The sequence below is a fragment of the Carcharodon carcharias genome, chromosome 14, assembly GCF_017639515.1.
Source record: "Carcharodon carcharias isolate sCarCar2 chromosome 14, sCarCar2.pri, whole genome shotgun sequence".
Lineage (NCBI taxonomy): Eukaryota > Metazoa > Chordata > Chondrichthyes > Lamniformes > Lamnidae > Carcharodon > Carcharodon carcharias.
The window spans coordinates 3,836,252-3,856,865 of record NC_054480.1 but is presented as its reverse complement, the minus strand read 5'-3'; the positions used below and the strand labels follow the sequence as shown (position 1 = coordinate 3,856,865).

The following is a 20,614-nucleotide window of genomic DNA, read 5'->3' as shown; positions in this document are numbered from 1 at the left end:
TTCAACTATTCACTACCTGACCAACTTGAAAATGGCCCATTTCTGCCCACTCCCTGTTTCCTCTTCGTTAACCAATCCTCTGTCCATGCTAATATGTTACCTCCAACTCCATGCACACTTATCTTGCCTATTGACCTTTTTTGTGGCAAATGCCTTTTGGAAATCCTGGTATTCTATATCAACTGATTCCTCTTTATCTACCTTACTAGTTACGTTCTCAAAGAAACTCCAATAAATTTGTCAGACAGGATTTCCTTTTAGTAAAACTATGTTGACTTAGAAAAGCACAGTATGATTAGAATAAGTGCATTAAACAAAGATTCCTTAATAGATTCCGGATGTTAGGTTAACTAGCCTGTCGTTCCCTGTTTTCTCTCTCCCTCCTTTCTTGAAAAACATTTGCCAACTTCTAATCTGATGGGACTGTTCCAAAATTCAATGAATTCTGAAAATCCCAGCCAGCATATCCACTGTCTCCTTTAGACCATGAGGTCCCAGGGATTTCTTGGATTTTAGTCCCTTAAGTTTCTCTAATACTTTTTCTCTGATATTAATTTCTCTAATTTCCTCACTCTTTTTAGCCTCTAATTTACCATCTATATCTGGGATGAAATTTGTCTTCTACTGTGAAGACAGACACGCAATATTTGTTCAATACCTCCACCGTTTCTTTGTTCCGCATTATAATTTCTCCTGTCACCGATTCTAATGGACCAAAGTTTACTTTAGCTACTCTTTTTTTGTACAATCTCCCCTTCTTTATTCCTGGCTAGTTCACTCTCGTATTCTATTTTTTCCCTTTTATCAACTTTTTGGTTGCCCTTTGGCTTCCAAAACATTCCCAATTCTCTGACTTGTTACTGTTTTTTGCAATAATCTTAAACCCTTCTTAATCCAATACCATCCCTAAATTCCTGAGTGAGCCACAGATGGGTCGGTCTTGCTGAGTTTTTGTTTGTCAGTGGAATGTTTTTTAGTTGGACATTTTGAATTGTTTCTTTAAATGTTTTCCACTGTTCATTTACAGCCATACCTTTTATTCTGTTTACCCAATTTACCATAGCCAGTGTTTAAAAATACGGGGTCGCCCATTTAAAACAGATGAGGTGAAATTTTTTCACTCAGAGGGTCATGAGTCTTTGGAATTCTCTTCCTGAAAAGGTGGTGGAAGCAGAGTCTTTGAATATTTTTAAGGCAGAGGGAGATAGGTTCTTGGTAAGCAAGGGGGGTGATAGGTTATCAGCAGTAGATAGGATGCAGATTTCAGGTTACTATCAGATCAGCCATGATCTTATTAAATGCTCAAGGTGCTGCTCCTTGTTTATACGGTCCCCTCATACCTATGTAATTGGCTTTATTTAAGATTTGTGTTTGAGACTGGAGTATGTCGCAACCAGGTTTAACCTGGAACTCTATGATATTATCACTATTTCCCAATAGATATTTACTATGACATTGATAATTAACCCTGCTTCATTATGCAATACTAGATCTAAGGTCATCAGTTCCACAACATGTTGCTCCAAGAAACTTTCATGAAAACTCATCTTCCAGATCATCTTTGCCAATTTGATTGCCTCAGTCTATATGAAGATTAAAGTGCCTCACAATTATTACATTGCCTTTGTTACAAGGTCCAATTATTTCTTATTTAATGTTCTGTCCAACGGCATAACTACTGTTAGGGGGCTACTCTTGCTATTCCTAATTTACACCCATTCTGATTCTGCTTCATGATCTCCTGAGGCCAGATCCCTTCTCCCTAAAGTCCTTATGCCATCTTTTACTATTATGGCTACCCTGCCTCCTTTGCCATTTCATTTGTCTTTCTGAAATATTATTACCAAAGAGTATTTATTTCCCAATCTTGAACACCTTGTAACCTGGTCTCTGTAATGACGATTAGATCTAAATAATTTCTCTGTATTTGTGCCACTAGTTCATCTATCTTATTGCAGATGGGTCGTGTATAAGAACTTTTAATTTCATTATTTTTTACTGCTATTTCCTGTAATGACCTTGTTCATTGATGTACAATTTTTGTTAAACTCTATCCCTTCCTTTCCCACTCTGCTTGTCTTTACCCACATTTCTGCACTGTTCCGATGCCTCGACCTTTCTCTTTGGATTTCTAAATCTCCCTTCACCTAAACCCACCCATATTCTGCAGTTGCAACACATCACCTGCCCTGCCATCTATATTATGTGTTAATTGAAAATAATTTAAAAATAACTTAAACCCTGTTATGCCCAATAAGCTTTATTACTGCTACTACAAAACCTTCCAGAAAACCTTAAAATCGACAAATTGTATGCAACTACTTGTATTCATATAGCACCTTTCATTATAGTAAAACATTCCAAGACACTTCACAGGTGTGTTATAAAACATAATTTTACACTGAGTCACTAAGGTGATACTGGGATGACCAAAAGCTTGGTCAGAATGGTAGGGATCTCTTAAAGGAGGAGGGAGAAATATAGAAATAGAATATGTCTGAACTTGGGGCTTTTGTAGCTGAAGGCAAGGCCACTGCTGGTGCAGCAATTAACATTGGGGATGCTCGAGGCGCGAATTAGAGTGCAGATATCTCTGATGATTGAGGCTGAAGCTGATTACAGAGATCGAGAGGAGCAAGGCAATGGAGGGAGTTGATAATGAGAACGCGAATTTTAAATTTGAGGTGTTGTCTATCCCGGAGCCAATGTAGGTCAGCAAATCTAGGAAAAATGGGTGAGTGGGACTTGATGCGAGTTAGCACGTGGGCAGCAGAGTTTTGGATGACCTCCATTTTACAGAGGGTAGAATGTGGGAAACCAGCCAAGAGAGAGCATTGGAATAATCAAGTCTAAGGAAACAAAGAAATAAATTAGGGTTTCAGCAGCAAATGAGCTGAGGCAGGGGTGAGGTTGGGTGATGTGGAGGTGGAAATAGGTGGTCTTAGTGGTAGTTCAGATATGTAACTGGAAGCTCATCTCAGGGTCAGCCAGGACACTGAGGTTGCGAACAATCTGGATCAATCTCAGTTACCAGGAAGAGGGATGGAGTGGGTGGCCAAGGGAATAGTATTTGTGATTAGGACTGAAGACAATGGCTTTTGTCTTCCCAATATTTAGTTGGTGAAAATTGCTGGATGTACTGGTTGACAAGCAGCCTGACAATTTAGAGACAGTACAAGAGAGCTGGTGGTGAGAGAGTTTTGCTGTTATCAGTGTGCATGGGAAAATTGATATGTTTTGGAATGATGTCACCAAGAGGCAGCCATTCAGCCTAGACCCTTGCTGCTGACTCACCCGACCTGCCCAGACTGCTGCCACCTATAACGAGATGCTGCCATCCACAGCGTGGCCCTGAAAGGCCTAGAGGTGCTAGAGGTCCTCCACCAATGGCACCTGCAGTGTCCTCAGCTGAAAGTCAGCATTCTACCATGGTGCATAGAAGCATAAGGACAAGCCAAGGCACACACAAGACAGGCAGTAAGGGAATGCAAAGGATGATTAGCTGACTTTTATGCATAATATGGCATGATCTGAGTTATGCATTTGGTTTGAAATTTTCACTTTGTGGTGGCTTTTGCTTTTGCATTGTGGCCAAGTAACTGACAGTCAGTGACAGAGGAAAGCCAAGTTGTGGAACTGTTGGTGAATGGGAAATTGGAGTTGTGGTTACTGCTATCATGCTCAGGTGAGGTTCTTCATGGAAAGCCCAGGCCGAATGGCTGGTGGCAAGGGCTGCCGTCTCGTGATAGGTTATGCAGCAGACCATCATGGTTCCCAATATCCACACTGTTGCTTATTGCAGGGTTCCTTGAGAACAGCACAGGGAGCGAAAGCATTGTTTCTACACACCAGTGGGTTGCTCCATCACATTTTCCTTGTTTTCATTGTATGCATGCTGTGCATGTGGTTTGCACACCAGATTCATCAGTGGAAAGCCCTTGTCACCCATTAGCCACCCCTTGGGTCAAATGCAGTGTACTGACTCTGAATTAAGGCATCATAGATGCTGCCACGATACCAGACATGGACCTGAGTGAGTTTGGTCCCCTTATCTAAGGAAAGATATACTGGCATTGGAGGCAGTCCAGAGAAGGTTCACTAGGTTGATCCCGAGTATGGAGGGATTTTCCTTTGAGGAGAGGTTGAGTAGGTTGGGTCTGTACTCATTGGAGTTTAGATGACCTTATTGAAACATATAAGATTCTTAGGGGGCTTGACAGAGTAGATGCTGAGAGGTTGTTTCCCCTTGTGGGACAGTCTAGGACCAGAGGGCATAATCTGAGTAAGGGGCCACTCCCCTTAGGGAGGGGGAGGATCCAGTTGTTGTGGTCCATGTCGGGACAAGTAACATAGGTAAGACTAGGAAAGAGGACCTGTTTGGAGATTATCAGGAACTAGGAACTAAATTAAAGAACAGGTCCTCAAGGGTTATAATCTCCGAATTACTACCTGAGCCACGTGCAAATTGGCATAGGGACGCGAGAATAAGGGAAGTAAACACGTGGCTAAAGGAGTGGTCGGGAAAGAGGGTTCCATTTCATGGGGCACTGGCATCAGTATTGGAACAGGAGGGATCTGTACCGTTGGGACCGTCTCCACTTGAACCGATCGGGGACCAATGTTCAAGCGAAAAGGGTAAATAGAGTGGTCAACAGAACTTTAAACTAGAAAGTGGAAGGGAAGGGTAAAACTCCAGGAAGTATGACTAATGGGAAACAAAGCAGCAGGTTAGCATGTGGTGGGGGGGTGGATTCAACTTCATGGAAAATTATGAAAAAACTGAAAAGAAAGCAGAGCCCAGGAGAGGCTATTAAAGTCTCCAGAACACAAAATAGGACAGAGTGTTTGGAAAGGGTTAGGAATCTAACTTCAAGCACATCCGATAAAGGGACGACAATGAAAAAGGGGACGGGAAATACACGACTGAAGGTGTTGTATCCGAATGCACACAGTATAAGAAATAAGGTAAATGAGCTTGTGACGCAGATTGAAATTGGCAGGTATGATGTGGTGGGCATTACGGAGAGATGGTTGCAAGGGGATCAGGGCTGGGAGCTAAATATCCAAGGATATACATCCTATTGAAAAAATAGGCAGGTTGGCGGAGTGGTTGGGGTTGCTTTGTTAGTAACAAATGAAATTAAATCGATAGCAAGAAATGACGTAGGGTCAGATGATGTAGAATCTGTGTGGGTAGAGTTGAGGAACTGCAAAGGTTAAAAAAAGCATAATGGGAGTTATGTTAAGGCCTCCGAACAGTAGTCAGGATGTGGGCCACAAGATACACCGGGAGATAGAAAAGGCGTGTAAGAAAGGCAAGGTTACAGTGATCACTGGGGATTTCAATATGCAGGTAGGCTGGGAAAATCAGGTTGATAATGGATCCCTAGAAAAGGAATTTGTGTAATGTCTACGAGATGGCTTTTTGGAGCAGCTTGTGGTGGAGCTCACTAGGGAACAGGCAATTCTAGATTGAGTGATGTGTAATGAGGCAGAGTTGATAAGGGAGCTGAAGGTGAAGGAACCCTTAGGAGGAAGTGACCATAATATGATAGAATTTACTCTGCAATTTGAGAGGAAACAGCTGGAATCAGATGTAACAGTATTACAGTTGAATAAAGGCAACTACAGAGGCATGAGGGAGGAGCTGGCCAGAATTGACTGGGAGATGAGCCTAGCAGGAAAGACAGTGGAACAGCAATGGCAGGAGTTTCTGGGAGTAATTTGGGAGACACAGCAAAAATTCATCCCTAGGAAGAAGAAGCATACTAAAGAGAGGACGAGTCCATCATGGCTGACAAGGGAAGTCAGGGACCGCATAAAAGCTAAAGAGAAAGCATACAATGCAGCGAAGAGCAGTGGGAAACCAGGGGATTGGGAAGCCTACAAAGACCAACAGAGGACAACTAAAAAAGAAATAAGGAGGGAGGAGATTAAATATGAGGGTAAACTAGCCAGTAATATAAAAGAAGATTGCAAGAGTTATTTTAGATATATAAAGGGTAAGAGAGAGGCAAAAGTGGACATTGGGCCACTGGAAAATGACACTGGAGAATTAGTAGTGTGGAACAAAGAAACAGCGGAGGAACTGAATAGTTACTTAGCGTCAGTCTTCATGGTGGAAGACACGAGTAACATCCCCAAAGTTCAAGAGAGTCGGGGGGCAGAGGTGAGTATGGTGGCCATTACCGAGGAGAAGGTGCTAGGAAAACTGAAAGGTCTAAAGGTGGATATATCACCTGGACCTGATGGATTACACCCCAGAGTTCTGAAAGAGATAGCTGAAGAGATAGTGGAGGCGTTAGTGGTGATCTTTCAGGAATCACTGGAGTCAGGGAGGGTCCCAGAGGACTGGAAAATCGCTAATGTAACCCCCCCCTGTTTAAGAAGGGAGTGAGACAAAAGATGGGAAATTACAGGCCGATTAGCCTGACCTCGGTTGTTGGTAAGATTTGAGAGTCAATTATTAAGGATGAGATTTCAGAATACTTGGAAGTGCATGGTAAAATAAGGTAAAGTCAGCATGGTTTCATCAAGGGGAGGCCATGCCTGACAAACCTGTTAGAATTCTTTGAGGAGGTAACGAGTAGGTTAGACAAAGGAGAGCCAATGGATGTTATCTACTTGGACTTCCAGAAGGCCTTTGACAAGGTGCCACACAGGAGGCTGCTCAGTTAGATAAGAGCCCATGGTGTTAGAGGCAAGGTACTAGCATGGATAGAAAATTGGCTGTCTGGCAGGAGGCAGAGAGTGCGGATAAGGGGGTCCTTCTCAGATTGGCGGCCGTTGACTAGTGGAGTTCCGCAGGGATCAGTGTTGGAACCACAACTTTTCACTTTATACATTAATGATCTAGATGAAGGAAGTGAGGGCATCCTGGCTAAGTTTGCAGATGATACAAAGATAGGTGGAGGGACAGGTAGTATTGAGGAGGCGGGGAGGCTGCAGAAGGATTTGGACAGGTTAGGAGAATGGGCAAAGAAGTGGCAGATGGAATACAGTGTGGGGAAATGTGAGGTCATGCACTTTGGTAGGAAGAATAGAGGCATAGACTATTTTCTAAATGGGGAGAGAATTCAGAAATCTGGAGTGCAAAGGGACTTGGGAATCCTAGTCCAGGATTCTCTTAAGGTTAACTTGCAGGTTGAGTGAGTAGTTAGGAAGGCAAATGCAATGTTGGCATTTATTTCGAGATGACTAGAATATAAAAGCAGGGATGTGCTGCTGAGGCTTTATAAGGCTCTGGTCAGACCGCATTTAGAATATTGTGAGCAATTTTGGGCCCCGTATCTCAGGAAGGATGTGCTGGCCCTGGAGAGGGTCCAGAGGAGGTTCACGAGAACGGTCCCAGGAATGAAAGGCTTAACATATGAGGAATGTTTGAGGATTCTGGGTCTATACCCGATGGAGTTTAGAAGGATGAGGGGGGATCTGATTGAAACTTACAGAATACTGAAAGGCCTGGACAGAGTGGACCCGAGGACACAGCCTCAGAGTAAAGGGAGGACATTTTAGAACAGAGATGAGGAGAAACTTTATCCAGAGAGTGGTGAATCTATGGAATTCATTGCCACAGAAGGCTGTGGAGGCCAGGTCATTGAGTGTATTTAAGACCGAGATAGATAGGTTCTTGATTGGTAACTAAGGAAAAGCTTGGGCCTATCAGCGAAGTACATGGTAATTTGTGCGTTGATGCTGAAGATGTGTGCAGGGTTCTCAATGAGTACCTTGTCTTTGTCTTCACTAAGGAGAGGGTTGATGCAGACATTCTAGTTAGAGCAAAAGTGCGAAATATTAGATGCAGTAAGCATAGTGAGAGAGGGCGCATTGGAGGGACTGACATCCTTGAAATGTGGAGAAGTCACCAGGCCCGAATGGATTGTATCCAAGGTTGTTAAAGGAAACCAGGGAGGAAGTAGCGGTGCCCTGAGGATCATTTTCTAATCCTCACTAGATACAGGCGAGGTACTAGGGGATTGGAGGTTTGTGAACGTTGTACCATTGTTTAAAAAGGGAGAGAGGAATAGGCCAAATAATTATGGGCCCATCAGTCTGGCTTCTGTGGTGGGCAAATTATTAGAATCAAATTTGAAAGCCAGGATAAACAGTCACTTAAAAAGTTAAAAATTAATCAGGGATAGTCAACATGGTTTTGTTCAGGGAAGGTCATGTCTTACAAACTTAATAGAATTTTTGTGAAAAGTAACAAGGAGGCTTGATGAGGGTAGTGCAGTGGATGTGGTTGACATGAGGACCCACATGGCTGACTGGCCAGAAAAGTATAAGTCCATGTGATACAAGAGTGTGTGGCAAGTTGGATCCAAAATTGGCTCAGTGTCAGGAAACAAAGGGAAATGATTGGATATTTTTGCAAATGAAAAGCTGTTTCCAGTGACATTCCACAGGGCTTAGTGTTTGAACCCTTGCATTTGTGGTAGATATTAATGATTCGGACTTAAATGTGGGAGGCATAGTTGGAAAATTTACAGATGATACAAAAATTGACCATGTAGTTGATTTGTTTAGAGGATAGCTGTGGACTCCAGAATGATATCAGTGGTTTGGTTGAGTGGTTGGAAATGTGGCAAAAAAATTCAATCCTGAGAAGTGTGAGGTAACGCATTTGGGGAGGGCAAACAAAACAAGGGAATACTCAATAAATGGGAGGATATTGAGAGTAGTAGAAGAAGTGAGAGACCTTGGAGTGCATGTCCACAGGTCCTTGAAGGTGACAGGGCAGGTGGCAAGGTGGTAAAGAAGGCATATGGAATGACAAGGCATTGAATACAAAAGCAGGTATGCAATGCTGGAACTGTATAAAACGATGGTTAGGCCACAGCTGGAATTTTGTGTACCGTTCTGGTCACCACACTACAGGCAGCACATAATTGACCTGGAGAGGGTACAGAAGAGATTTACAAGAATGTTGCCAGGGCATGAAAATTGCAGTTATGAGGAAAGATTGGGTAGGCTAAGGTTATTTTCCTTAGAACAGAGAGGCTGAGGGGTAATTTGATTGAGGTATAAAAAATTGAGGGGCCTAGATGAGAGTAGACCAGAAAGACCTGTTTCCCTAGCTGAGGGGCTCAGTTACCGGGGCACAGATTTAAGTGATTGGTAGAGGTTGAAAGGGGTATTAGGAAAAACTTCACCTAGAGGGTGGTAGGTGTGTGGACTTTGCTGCCTGGATTTAACTCATTTAAAAGGAACTTGGCTGAACACTTGAAGTGCTGTAACCTGCAAGGCTACAGACCAGGTGCTGGAATGGGTGACTAATTTTTTTAGCTGGTGCAATCATAATGGGCTGAATGCTCTCTTTCTGTGCCGTAACTTTTCTATGGTTCTATTAGCGGGGGCAGAGAATGGTGTGATTTGGTAAGTGGAGGTTTGGGCAGGGCAAGCCGCAGAAGGTATAGCCAGGTGAGAAGGCTTCCTTTTAGGGGGAAAATTTCATCAGCTTTCAGCCAGGTTTCTGTCAAGGCCACCACATTAATATAATCATCCACAATAAGCTCATGGATGGCAAGGACCTTGTTCAAAAGTGAACAAACATTCAGGAGGGAGTTGTGGAAAAGTACAGGGGGGCAGTGAAGGAGGATATTTGAAATAAAAGCAATGCAGTGACTGTCAACTTAGAACATGCGATGTGCTCACACCCCTCTCCCTTTTTCTTTCATGATGAGAAGTGTTCCTTTTTAGAAAGCAAATTTTGCTAAAATGATACTCCACCTTACTGATTCTGCTCCCCATCCCCACCCCAATGAGTGCAATAGGAGTAAGATCATAAAAACACAAAAACTGCGGATGCTGGAAATCCAAAACAAAAACAAAAACAGAATTACCTGGAAAAACTCAGCAGGTCTGGCAGCATCCTGCTGCCAGACCTGCTGAGTTTTTCGAGGTAATTCTGTTTTTGTTTTTGTTTAGAAGTAAGATCATTACTGCAAAAAGACTGGGAGTTGTAGATCATAAGTCTCTGTCCCACTTTACAGGGGAAAATATAAAATAGATTCTTATGAAATCTCAAATCAAATCTACAAGCTGATTACAGTGTTTAATGAATTTTTTGTAACCATTGCATCTACCTGTTCGCAGATTCCAAATTCTTTGCTGAGGGAGAGGGACAAAACTGCGAAATGGAATGGGATCCCACATCTGGTGCAGAAATTATATACGAACAGCCAACCCAACAACGATGGGCTGTTGCTGTGCCATGGTATTTTAAAGGTTAGTACTAAAGATTATGGTGCAGGATACTGAAGTAAGCCTACAACAGCAATCACATCACCTCTCAACCTTCTCTTTGAGTGAGAACATACCCAATTTATATAATCATTCCTCATAACCTAACCCCTCCGTTCCCTTGATCATTCTACTTGCTCTCCTGAATCCTTTCAATAGCTGCAATATCTTCCTTGTACTGTGGTAAGCAGAACTTTAGTGTCCTAAGTGCAGTTGCACCAATCATTTATCAAATAGGATTATCTCCCTACTTTGTCTTTGTGCAGTGCGTCACACTGGAATATGATTCATTAATCCCACACCACTCATTGTTTCAATAATGGCTCACAAAGCCTGTAGGCACTGCTTAAATCTGTGTGTGGTATTTTCAAAGAACTTCTCAGTAGCGCGGCCTGTTAAATTCTGAACTACAGTGCCACCTGTTTGCTGTCTTAAGGCAAGGATATCTATAGGATAATGGGAAAAGGCTACTATGTATTTTGGAAACCAGAACATCCTCTTTGGTCTATCTTTTCTGTGTGGGGGAAAAATAGCAAGTGGAAAGAGAGCAGGGTCACAGTCGTTGTCAACTTTATCGTCTGTGAATATAACAGATAATTGTTACAAGAAATCCCAGTTTGGGAGCAGACCAGATAAATCAGTCTGCACTTTCTCCTTTGTTACCTTTTATGCTGAAGCAACCTCCCATGCTGACAGTTTTATCTACACAATGATGGTTCTTTTGCTGCTGAACATCTGACCGAATTACCAGTTTCTTTGAGCTTTCTGTGGCTAGGTTTCATGCCTCTTGATTTTGGAGTAGTGTTCAGAAAAACCCATTGCAATTTATACGTCTTTTGTCTTTTGCTACTGAATTGTATAAAATCTTCCTTAGTTTAATGTTTGAGAAGGAAAGCTCCAGGGTGCACAATTCCTATGAAATCACAGAATTATAAAAACTTACAGAACAGAAAAGGCCATTTGACATATCATCCCTGGGGTGGCTCTTTGAAAGAGCAGTTGTGCTTGGTTCCACGTGGCTACTTTTTGTTGGTAACCCTATAAGTTCCTCATCCTCAACTCCCTTTTTAAAAATTATTTATAAAACCAGCTTGCATCACCTTTGCAGTCGAGCAGTTCCAGCTCCCCACAGCTGAGTCAAAAAGCTTCTCATCTACCTTCTCCATATTTTTCCAATGATCTTGAATCTGTGACTTCTCATTATTGATCTTCTTGCCAGAAGTGTTATGATCCTGTTGATGTTACTACTGGGCAAATTAGATGCCATGGTTTATTTTTTTGTTTAGAAATATGAAGGGTGGCTACTGAACAGAGTCCCAGAAGTCTGCTGATGAACCTTTAACAAAAGAATAAACCATTTATTAAACAAGAAACAAACTATTACACTAGACAAAAAAGTTTCAATACAAACTGCAGTAAACGAATCAATTTACATCACTCCTTCACCCCAACTATACCTTTTATAGATACATACCAACGAATAAAGATAACCCAATTTACAACACCTATCTTAAACTCTAATATTCACCAGTATGCACTACATGTAAACTAATAGGCAAACAGTGGTCAGCCACATCATACTTCAAAAATCGAGTGAGAGATGCCAACCAAAGCAGATGCTACAGATTTCTCATCAACACTCTTCCCCGACACTTGTTACAACTAGTCTCAATGCAACTCTATCTTTCTCACAAGGGTTTCAAATCTCTACGTTCAAAACTCGCCTTGGAATTCTATCCCAAACCATGCTTTCTCTCGGACATCTTCCACAAGGATCCATCTCCAAGGCTTCCATCACTCTCTCCGATGTTCCTCTTTTCCTGATCTCCACCTGCGTTCAAGCTTCGCCTTCCATGTGCACACTTAGATATTCGGCTATGCCAAGCAGCGCACAGCTGTTTCACTTTCGGGTCTTGTTATTCCCTTCTGCGCAGGAATAGTTCCCAGCTGAAAATAGAAACAAACTGCGCATGTGTGCAGGGCTGTTTACTGGCCTGGAGGCCTAAACCTGTCTGCACCATGCGCAAAAAACTCAAAGAATGGAAAAGAAACATGAACTGTGCATGTGCGGCCATTCTACGGCCAGTGCATGTGCAGACAAACCGAGGCCTACTGGGAAGTGTAGTTCCCAAACCCAATCTCTGATTGTCAATTTAAATTTCAGGTAAATTTTTTTTTCCTTTGGGGCTCATCACACCAGAGGAAACAATCTACCTATTATTTTTTTATTCCATTTATCTTACTCCATCAAAACCTATCGTTTTGGAAATCTGTTTCGTTACCTCTTAACCTTCTCTGTTCCAAGGAGAACAGTCCTATTTGCATATTGCTGAAAGAAGAGATGTGCTGTCATAGCTTTGTCTTGGTATTCTTGCAGATTGGTCCTGATGAGTCCAAGTGTAAAGGGAATAATTCATACTGCATGAGAAGAGACTACTGACTGGTAGACTCTGGTTGAGGCGTTGCCATGGAGAATGCAGCAGAAAACAGTTAACTGCCAAGTTTTTAAATTAAACCATGCAAGGGGAATGAGCCAGGGAATGGCTGTCCCCCAAGCCCTTTTGTTTAGTGGACATGCTTCCGTCTACATAGGACTGGGCCCTCTGTGTGAATATATGTAGCTTCTAGCATGAATAAGTGAGCCTCACTGTGAGCCAATTGCTAACCTTAAATTGGTTGTCACTGCAATTCTTAGCACAATCAGGATTGTTTAGCAAGTGCTCTCAAACTGCAGAATCACATCTACTGTTGGATACTGTTTTAAGTTTTGCAAGCACAGACTGGTTGAGTACGATGAGCAGCTGAAGAGATGTGTTTGATACGATTCGCCAGTTGTTGGGATGTATGGCCGAGCATCACACTGGCATTGAAACTTGTTTACCCCCTTACAGATTTCTGTGTGACCCAGGACATCTTTTTGGCTTGATGGCAGCATCCTGTTAGTGGTGAATACCACTCGTGTTGCTACTGCATATTAGCGGCATGAAACAGCTAGCTTCACCTGTTGCTCAAAGTTTGGAGACATCTTGCATTTCCAGGGTAATCTGAGGTAGACTGGGCACTTTTCAGAATTGAAAGTGGTGCCCTTAGGCCCATTCATGAATTTGCGTGATATACAACGTGAAATTATCTTATCAGGATAGGCATTATCCCGAAGGAGTCTTTGATGTGCCCTATATCAGCATCGAGCTTGCATGGTGAGCAAATTGCTGAGGACCTATTTATGAGATTGCTGATCTTCTAGCACTTGGAACTGTAGGAATCCCACACATATATTGACCAGTGAAGGTAGGCTGGTAGTAGACAGTATTAGAGAGCCCACTGGCAGAATTTTCACTAGTACGTCGAGGAAAAGGAGCTCATTTAACTGCTCCGTATCAAAGGTGAATTTGAGCGCAGGATGGAGTCTACGAAGGTGTGTAAGGAAATTCTTTACATGCAGCCGTGGATTCACGTATAGCAGACGTATCACCCACATACCAGAAATATGCAGTGAGTGGAGGTTAGGTGTCATTCTGTCGAAGACACATTTCTTGTGGAAACAGAAAAAACTGTTTGAGAGAGCTGGCTATAGAGAGGATTCCATGGCAACACCATTATTTAGGCATCCCATTTCCAAATTGCCAGGTGGATGCCAATGTTGTAGCTGTACTGGAACAGTTGGGCTCCAGAACTAGTCAAAGTCTTCAGCACCATTGCCAGAATGTTGTCAGGGCCCATAGCCTTTGCAGTATCCAGTGCCTTCAGCCATTTTTGAAATCAATGGACTGAATCAAATTGGCTGAAGGCTGGTATCTGTGATGCTGAGGAGGCTGAGATGGATCATGCAATTGGCATTTCTGGCTGAAGATGTGCAGAGATCCCCTATCATTGAGGATGGGGATATTTGTGGAGCCGTATCCTCCAGTGAGATGTTTAATTGTCCACCACCATTCACGACTGGATGTGGCAGGACTGCAGAGCTTATCTCTTATCCAAGTTGGTTGTGGGATTGCTTAGCTCTCTTTCTATTGCTTGGTTTTTCGCTGTTTGGCACACAAGTAGTCCTGTGTTGTAGCTTAGAAACATAGAAAATAAAAGTAGGAGTAGGTCATTTGGCCCTTCAATCCCGCTCTGCCATTCAATATGATCATGGCTGTAGCTCAACGCCATACTCCCGTTTGCTCCCCATACCCCTTGATGTCTTTAGAGTCCAGAAATCTATCCGTTTCCTTCTAAAATGTATTCAATGACTTGGCCTTCACAGCCTCTGTGGTAGAGAATTCCACAGGTTTCCTGCTGCCTGAGTGAAGAAGTTTCTCCTCTTCTCAGTCCTGAGATTGTGACCCCTTGCTCTAGACCACTGCCACCCCCCTCCAGCCAGAGGAAACATCAACCCTGCATCCAGTCTGCCCACCCCTATCAGAATTTTATACATTTCAATGAGATCCCCTCTCGTTCTTCTAAACTCCAGTGAATACAGGCCTAGTCGGCCCAATCTCCTCATAGGACAATCCTGCCATCCCAGGAATCAGTCTGGTGAATCTTCGCTGCACCCCCTCTATGGCAAGTATGTTCTTTCTTAGGTAAGGAGCCCAAAACTTCACACGATACTCCAGGTGCGGTCTCACCAATGCCCTGTACAGCTGCAGTAAGACACCCTTGCTCCTGTACTCAAGTCGTCTCGCAATGAAGGCCAACGTACCATTTGCCGCCTTCACTGCTTGCTGCACCTGCATGCTTGCTTTCAGTGATTGGTGTACAAGGACACCCTGGCCCCTTTGTACATCAACATTTCCAGATATATCACTATTTAAATAATACTCACCAGGTTGACGCATCATTTTTAGGTATGCCTGGTACTGCTGCTGGCATGTCTTCCTGCATTCTTCATTGAACAAGGGTTGATCCCCTGGCTTGGTGGTAATGGTTAAGTGGGGGATGTGCCGGGCTATGAGGTCACAGATTGTGGTTGTATACAATCCTGCTTCTGATGGTCCACAACATCTACTGATGCCCAGTTTTGAATTGCTAGATCTGTATGAAATCTATCCCGTTAAGCATGGTGGTATTGCCACACAGCACGATGGAGGACATCCTTTGTGAAGGCAGGACTTTGTCTCCACAAGGACTGTGTGGTGGTTAATCCTACTGGTACTGTCAGGGACAGATGTGTCAGTGACAGGTAGATTGGCGAGGACGGGATCAAGTAAGTTTTTCCTTCTTGGCTCCCTCACTACCTGCCATAGATCAGCCTGGCAGCTGTGTCCTTAAGGTCTTGGCCAGCTTGATTATTATTGTTGCTACCAAGCCATTCTTGGTGATGGACATTGAAGTCCCCCACAGAGTACGTTCTGTGCCCTTGCCACCCTCAGTGCTTCCTCCAAGTGGTGTTCAACATGGAGGAGCACTGATTCATCAGCTGAGGGAGGGTGGTACATGATAATCAGCAGGAGGCTTGCTGCCTGTGTTTGACCTGATGCCGTGAGACTTCATGGGAATTAGAGTCAATGTTGAAGATTCCCAGGGCAACTTCATTTTGACTAAACCACTGTGCTGCCATCTCTGGTGGGTCTGTCCTGTTGGTGGGCCAGGACATTCCCAGGGATGGTGATGGTGTTTTCTGGGACATTGTAGGGTATGATTCCTTGAGTTTGATGATGTCAGTCTGTTGCTTGACTAGTCTGTGAGACAGCTCTCCAGATCTTGGCACAAGTCCCCAGATATTAGTAAGGAGGACTTTGCATGGTCAACAGGGCTAGTTATGCCATTATCATTTCTGGTGCCTAGGTTAATGCCTTGGGAATTCTCTACCCTAGAGGGTTGTGGAAGCTTAATCAATGAGTATGCTCAAGACAGAAATTGATAGATTTCTGGGTACTAATGATATCAAGATATATGAGGATAGTAGGGAAAAATGATGTAGAGGTGGATGATCAACCATGATCTGTTTGACTGTCAGGACTGGCTCGATGGGCTGAATAGCCTACTCCTATTTCCCATGTTCCTGTGCTGGGTGACCCACCCAGTATCATTTCTTTTTCAACTTTGTAGAGGTTTGATACAACTGAATGGCTTGCTAGGCCTTTTCAGAGAGCAGTTAAGAGTCAACCACGTTGCTGTGGGTCTGGACTTCCATATAGGGCAGACCAGGTAGGGATGACAGATTTCCTTCCCTAAAGGACATTAGTAAACCTGATGGGTTTTTACCAACAATGATTTCATGGTCACTATTACCAAGGCTACCTTTTAATTCCAGATTTATTAATTGATTTAAGTTCCTCCAGCTGCCATGGTGGGATTTAAACCCATGTCGGCAGAGCATTAGCCTAGACCTCAGGATTACTACTCTAGTAACATTACCACTACATCACCACCTTCCTTTGTTGGAGTTTCTTTGCTGGAAAATATTCAATTCCCCAGCATTGGTATTCTTGATCCCATGAGCAGATTCACAGAGAAGACGTTAACTGTGATTGGTCCGGCTCAGAATTTTTTTCTTTGGATGCAGTGACAATCTGAGAAATCTGATTGTGGAGGGTTTTTCTCAGCAGTTTAGGGATTGCTGGTCCAATGCCATGCAGTGTGCACTGAAAATTCTGTGTGCCCCCCACCCGAACCCAATTCTGATAGAATGCTAATGAGCACAGTGGATAAGAATCGAATGACAGGTTTAGTATTCAAGTTGCTGTATCGTTCACAGCAGCCATGAACAGATGTTTCAAGGTAAGCAATTTTATGTTGTTGGTTCTCTTAGATGATGCTCTGTTCACCAGTTGTTAGAATTAAGTGGAAGGAGAGGATTGCTGAGTAAGAAGATGAATGCACTATCTTGCTCCATCTCCTCCTGGAAGCCTTACCTGTTGGAGGGACCTCTTGCCAAGCTTTGTGTTGTGTCACGTCTGCTTGTATCACTCACCTTTGTTTTAGGGTTGTTGTTCAATAACTCTACAATTATGGCTTCCATTGTAATTAAGAAAGCATAGATTCTGGAACTCTGAAATAATCAAAACAATGAGATGAAAATGCTGCAAATACACAATTGAGTCAGTTTGAATCTGAAAGAAAATATTTTGGTCTCTAAGCTGAGCAGGTATTTTATCTTGTAATCCTCAACCAGAGAGCAGAGAGCATTTGGCCATTCCAGCCAGGTTGGATTATGGTGCTTGAGCTTTGGTCTGTGAGATGTTGATTGTTCCTTTTCCATCCCCCTTGTGTGTAGGAAATCGCTCCACTTCTCTCAATGGAGGCAATGGCGTTTGTGACAGAGGATGGGAAAGGTGCCCAGGAGTCCAAATTTCCCAATACGCATGTTTTTGATCTGTTCGGTGGAGTAGATGTAAGTGCTGTACTAAAATGCTTTGAAAATACTTTACGGGTTATTTAGAATGTGAAGAAAATACTTCTGAAATCCTTTGTGTGAGAGGGGAGAAGAAGGGGCTGGGTGAGACAGATCAGACTAAAAAAATATCAATTTCTCATTAGAAGCTTGCCTGGATGACACTGTAAAATTGCAATGCTTCATTGTTACACAATGCCAGCTAACATTGGAAACAGTGGTTTTTACTATATAATGAACTGTGCACCGCTGGAACGTTCTAGACAACTAAAGGAGTTTCTCTTGCTGAAAAGAAAATCTTGAATGGTCAGAGTGGAGGAGTTCCAGTAGTGATTAGCTACTTCCCCCCCCCACACACCTATGCAATGGTATTGATCAAACCTTTTCTTTTTTAAGAAACTGTCTTAGTGAGTTGAATCTTTGCTGGACACTGGCCTGCACAAAGCAACTGAACACCCTAGAATGTCTCCTTAAATTCCTTTACAATGAAATTCTCAATTTTAATGGGAACATTGGTTGGGGAGTCTAGGACTAGGTGGCAAAAAAATAGAGCCAGACCTTTCACAAGTGAAATTAGGAAACATTTCTACATGCAAAAATTGGTAGCATTTTGAAACCCTCTTTTGCAAATGGTAATTAATACTAAATCAGTTGTTAATTTTAAACCTGATAGATTTTTGTTTTCCAAAGGTACTAAGGGATATGGGGAAAAAGGTATTAAGAGTTAGGTTGCAGATCATCCATGATGCCCTTGAGTGGTGGAACAGACTTGAGGGAATAGATGGCCCCACTTGTTCCTGTGGGGCTAAAAGTGTAATTTGAATTATAAATGTTGAGTTCCAAGTCTTTCAATTGAATACATTGCAAGCCTGCCAACCCAGTGAGCCAGCATTTATTGCCCATCCCTAATAGCCCTTGAGAAGGTGGCGGTGTGCCACCCCCTTGAACTTGCTGCAATACATGTGCAACAATTGTGCTATTACAAGCCAAGTTATTCACCCCACGTAGTGACTAGTAATGAGTTCAAATCTGTAACCCTACACAGATAAAAATACATTTTTAAGTTTTCCTTATGCATGCCTTTGTGTGAATGAGGTATCATGAAATAGAGGTAATGAGACAGCATTAGCTGCCATTTTTTGATCTCTGTACTCAAAGTAGAATTAAATAGGAGCAAGAGTAGGCCATTCGGCCCGTCGAGCCTGCTCTGCCATTCAAACAGGTCATGTCTGATCATCTACCTCTATGCCGTTTTTCCCTACTATTCCCGTCTCACTTGTTATCGTTAGTATCTCTTGGACATGCTCAATGATTGAGTTTCTGTAGCCCTCTAGGGCACAATTCCAAAGATTCAGCACCCTCTGAGTGAAGAAATGCCTCCTGAACCCAGCCTTAAAAGGCCGGTCCCTTATTCTGAGACTGTCCTGTTATGACCGAGCAGTTGTTTTAAAATAACCGAGTTATTTTAAAAATCTCATGGGAAACTTTAAACAGCTGTCATAACCTGTATTTCTAAGTGGCATGTTTGAGATGCGACTCTAAATTCAGGAATCGCACCACCAGTTCTCAAACACCAGGCAAAGTATTTTCACTTTACGAATTCAAAATGAGGTTCTTTTCACTTTGGTTCCTGTGGAGACAGTTGGAGGCTTACAGCTGCTTTTGATCTGAAATTGCCTCTGCTCTGCATACCCAAATACTGCTGAAGTTATACCTAGCACAGCGCGTTGAATTTAAATTCTCATTGTATCACCAACCTCTGAACTAGACCTCTGTAACAATAAAACCCTTTTCGTAGCACTAATTTTATTAGTAATGTAAACATATTGCTTGTTATCTGCCAGCTAGGTGGTAGTTTTCACCCCACTTCTTGAATGCACGATTCAAAAAATGCCAATACACTCTGTCTCTCTTGCATATCAAAACTAATACACATCAGAGCACCCAGACTAGCTGGATTTAATCCAATTAAGACATCCACAGATAAACCTCTATTTTAAAAGAAAAGTATTTTCCAGTAATATTATATACATTAATAGCTTCTTGACTTGTCTCTGGTTCTAAACTCACCAGCCAGGGGAAACATCCTTTCCTCATCTATCCTGTCATGCCCTGTAAGAATTTTGTTAGTTTCAATTAAATCTCCTCTTGTTCTTTGAAACTTTCAGAACTGGGCCTGTATTCTCTAATCTCTCCTTGTAAGACAATCCTGCCATCCCAGGGACAGTCTGGTGAACCTCCATTGCACTGCCTCTATGACAAGTATACCCTTCCTTAGATAAGGAGACCAAAACTGTACACAATATTTCAGATGTGCTCTCACCAAGGCTCTATGCAATTGCAGCAAGACATCCTTACCCCGTACGCAAATTCCCTTACAGTTAAGGCCAACGTACCATTTACCTTCCTAATTGCTTGCTGCATCTGTTTTGGTTTATTGTTTATGAAGAATGTTTTGGGAATGTGATCTGACTGCAGAGACTTGTTGGAAACATCTTTGTGTGTGTATCTAGTGATTCTTGCATTAAATTCTCAGGCTGAATATGGATGTTGCAATAATTTCTTCCAATGGTTCTACTGTCTGCTTGAGAGAAGGTGGAGTACATGAGCCCCTGGTGTTGAATTACTGTTTTGATATTTATTCTGCAATTTGAAATTTCGATCTTTGCAGCTTTTTGTATTTTTATATATAGTATAAGTGAAAACCAATTACAGTGAGGTAAAAATAGTACAGCAAGCAAGCTGTTAATTCAGATATGCAAGATAGCTGAGAAGTACTCCTTAGAAGTTAGAATATTATTTACCCACTTACCCACTCTTGAAGGCATTGCCTCTAGCTGGTCATGGTTCAGTAAGCCCAGCAGCTCCCTGGTATAACATGACACTCCTTTATATGCGATTCTTGCCTGTGTGAATGTACTGTCCCAGACTGAAGGATGTCAGGGCTGAGCTCATGTCCTCATCTGATGTTTTCTTTACCTTTTTCTCAATCTATCTCTCTATTGTTCTGGTCTTTCATAGTGCGGCAAGTTGGAGATCACCCAAGATCTTTTA

The 20,614-nt window shown here is 42.6% G+C and overlaps 1 protein-coding gene across 2 annotated transcripts in view; it reads left to right on the top strand.

The window, feature by feature from the left end:
* Positions 1–20,614, top strand: part of LOC121286895 (short transient receptor potential channel 4-associated protein-like) — a 101,157-nt gene that overhangs the window by 21,440 nt on the left and 59,103 nt on the right. For both annotated transcript variants that reach the window (XM_041204119.1, XM_041204118.1), the window contains exons 2-3: positions 10,096–10,227; positions 17,444–17,560. In XM_041204119.1, coding sequence (XP_041060053.1) covers positions 10,096–10,227; positions 17,444–17,560 — 249 coding nt within the window. The remainder of the gene's footprint in view (positions 1–10,095; positions 10,228–17,443; positions 17,561–20,614) is intronic.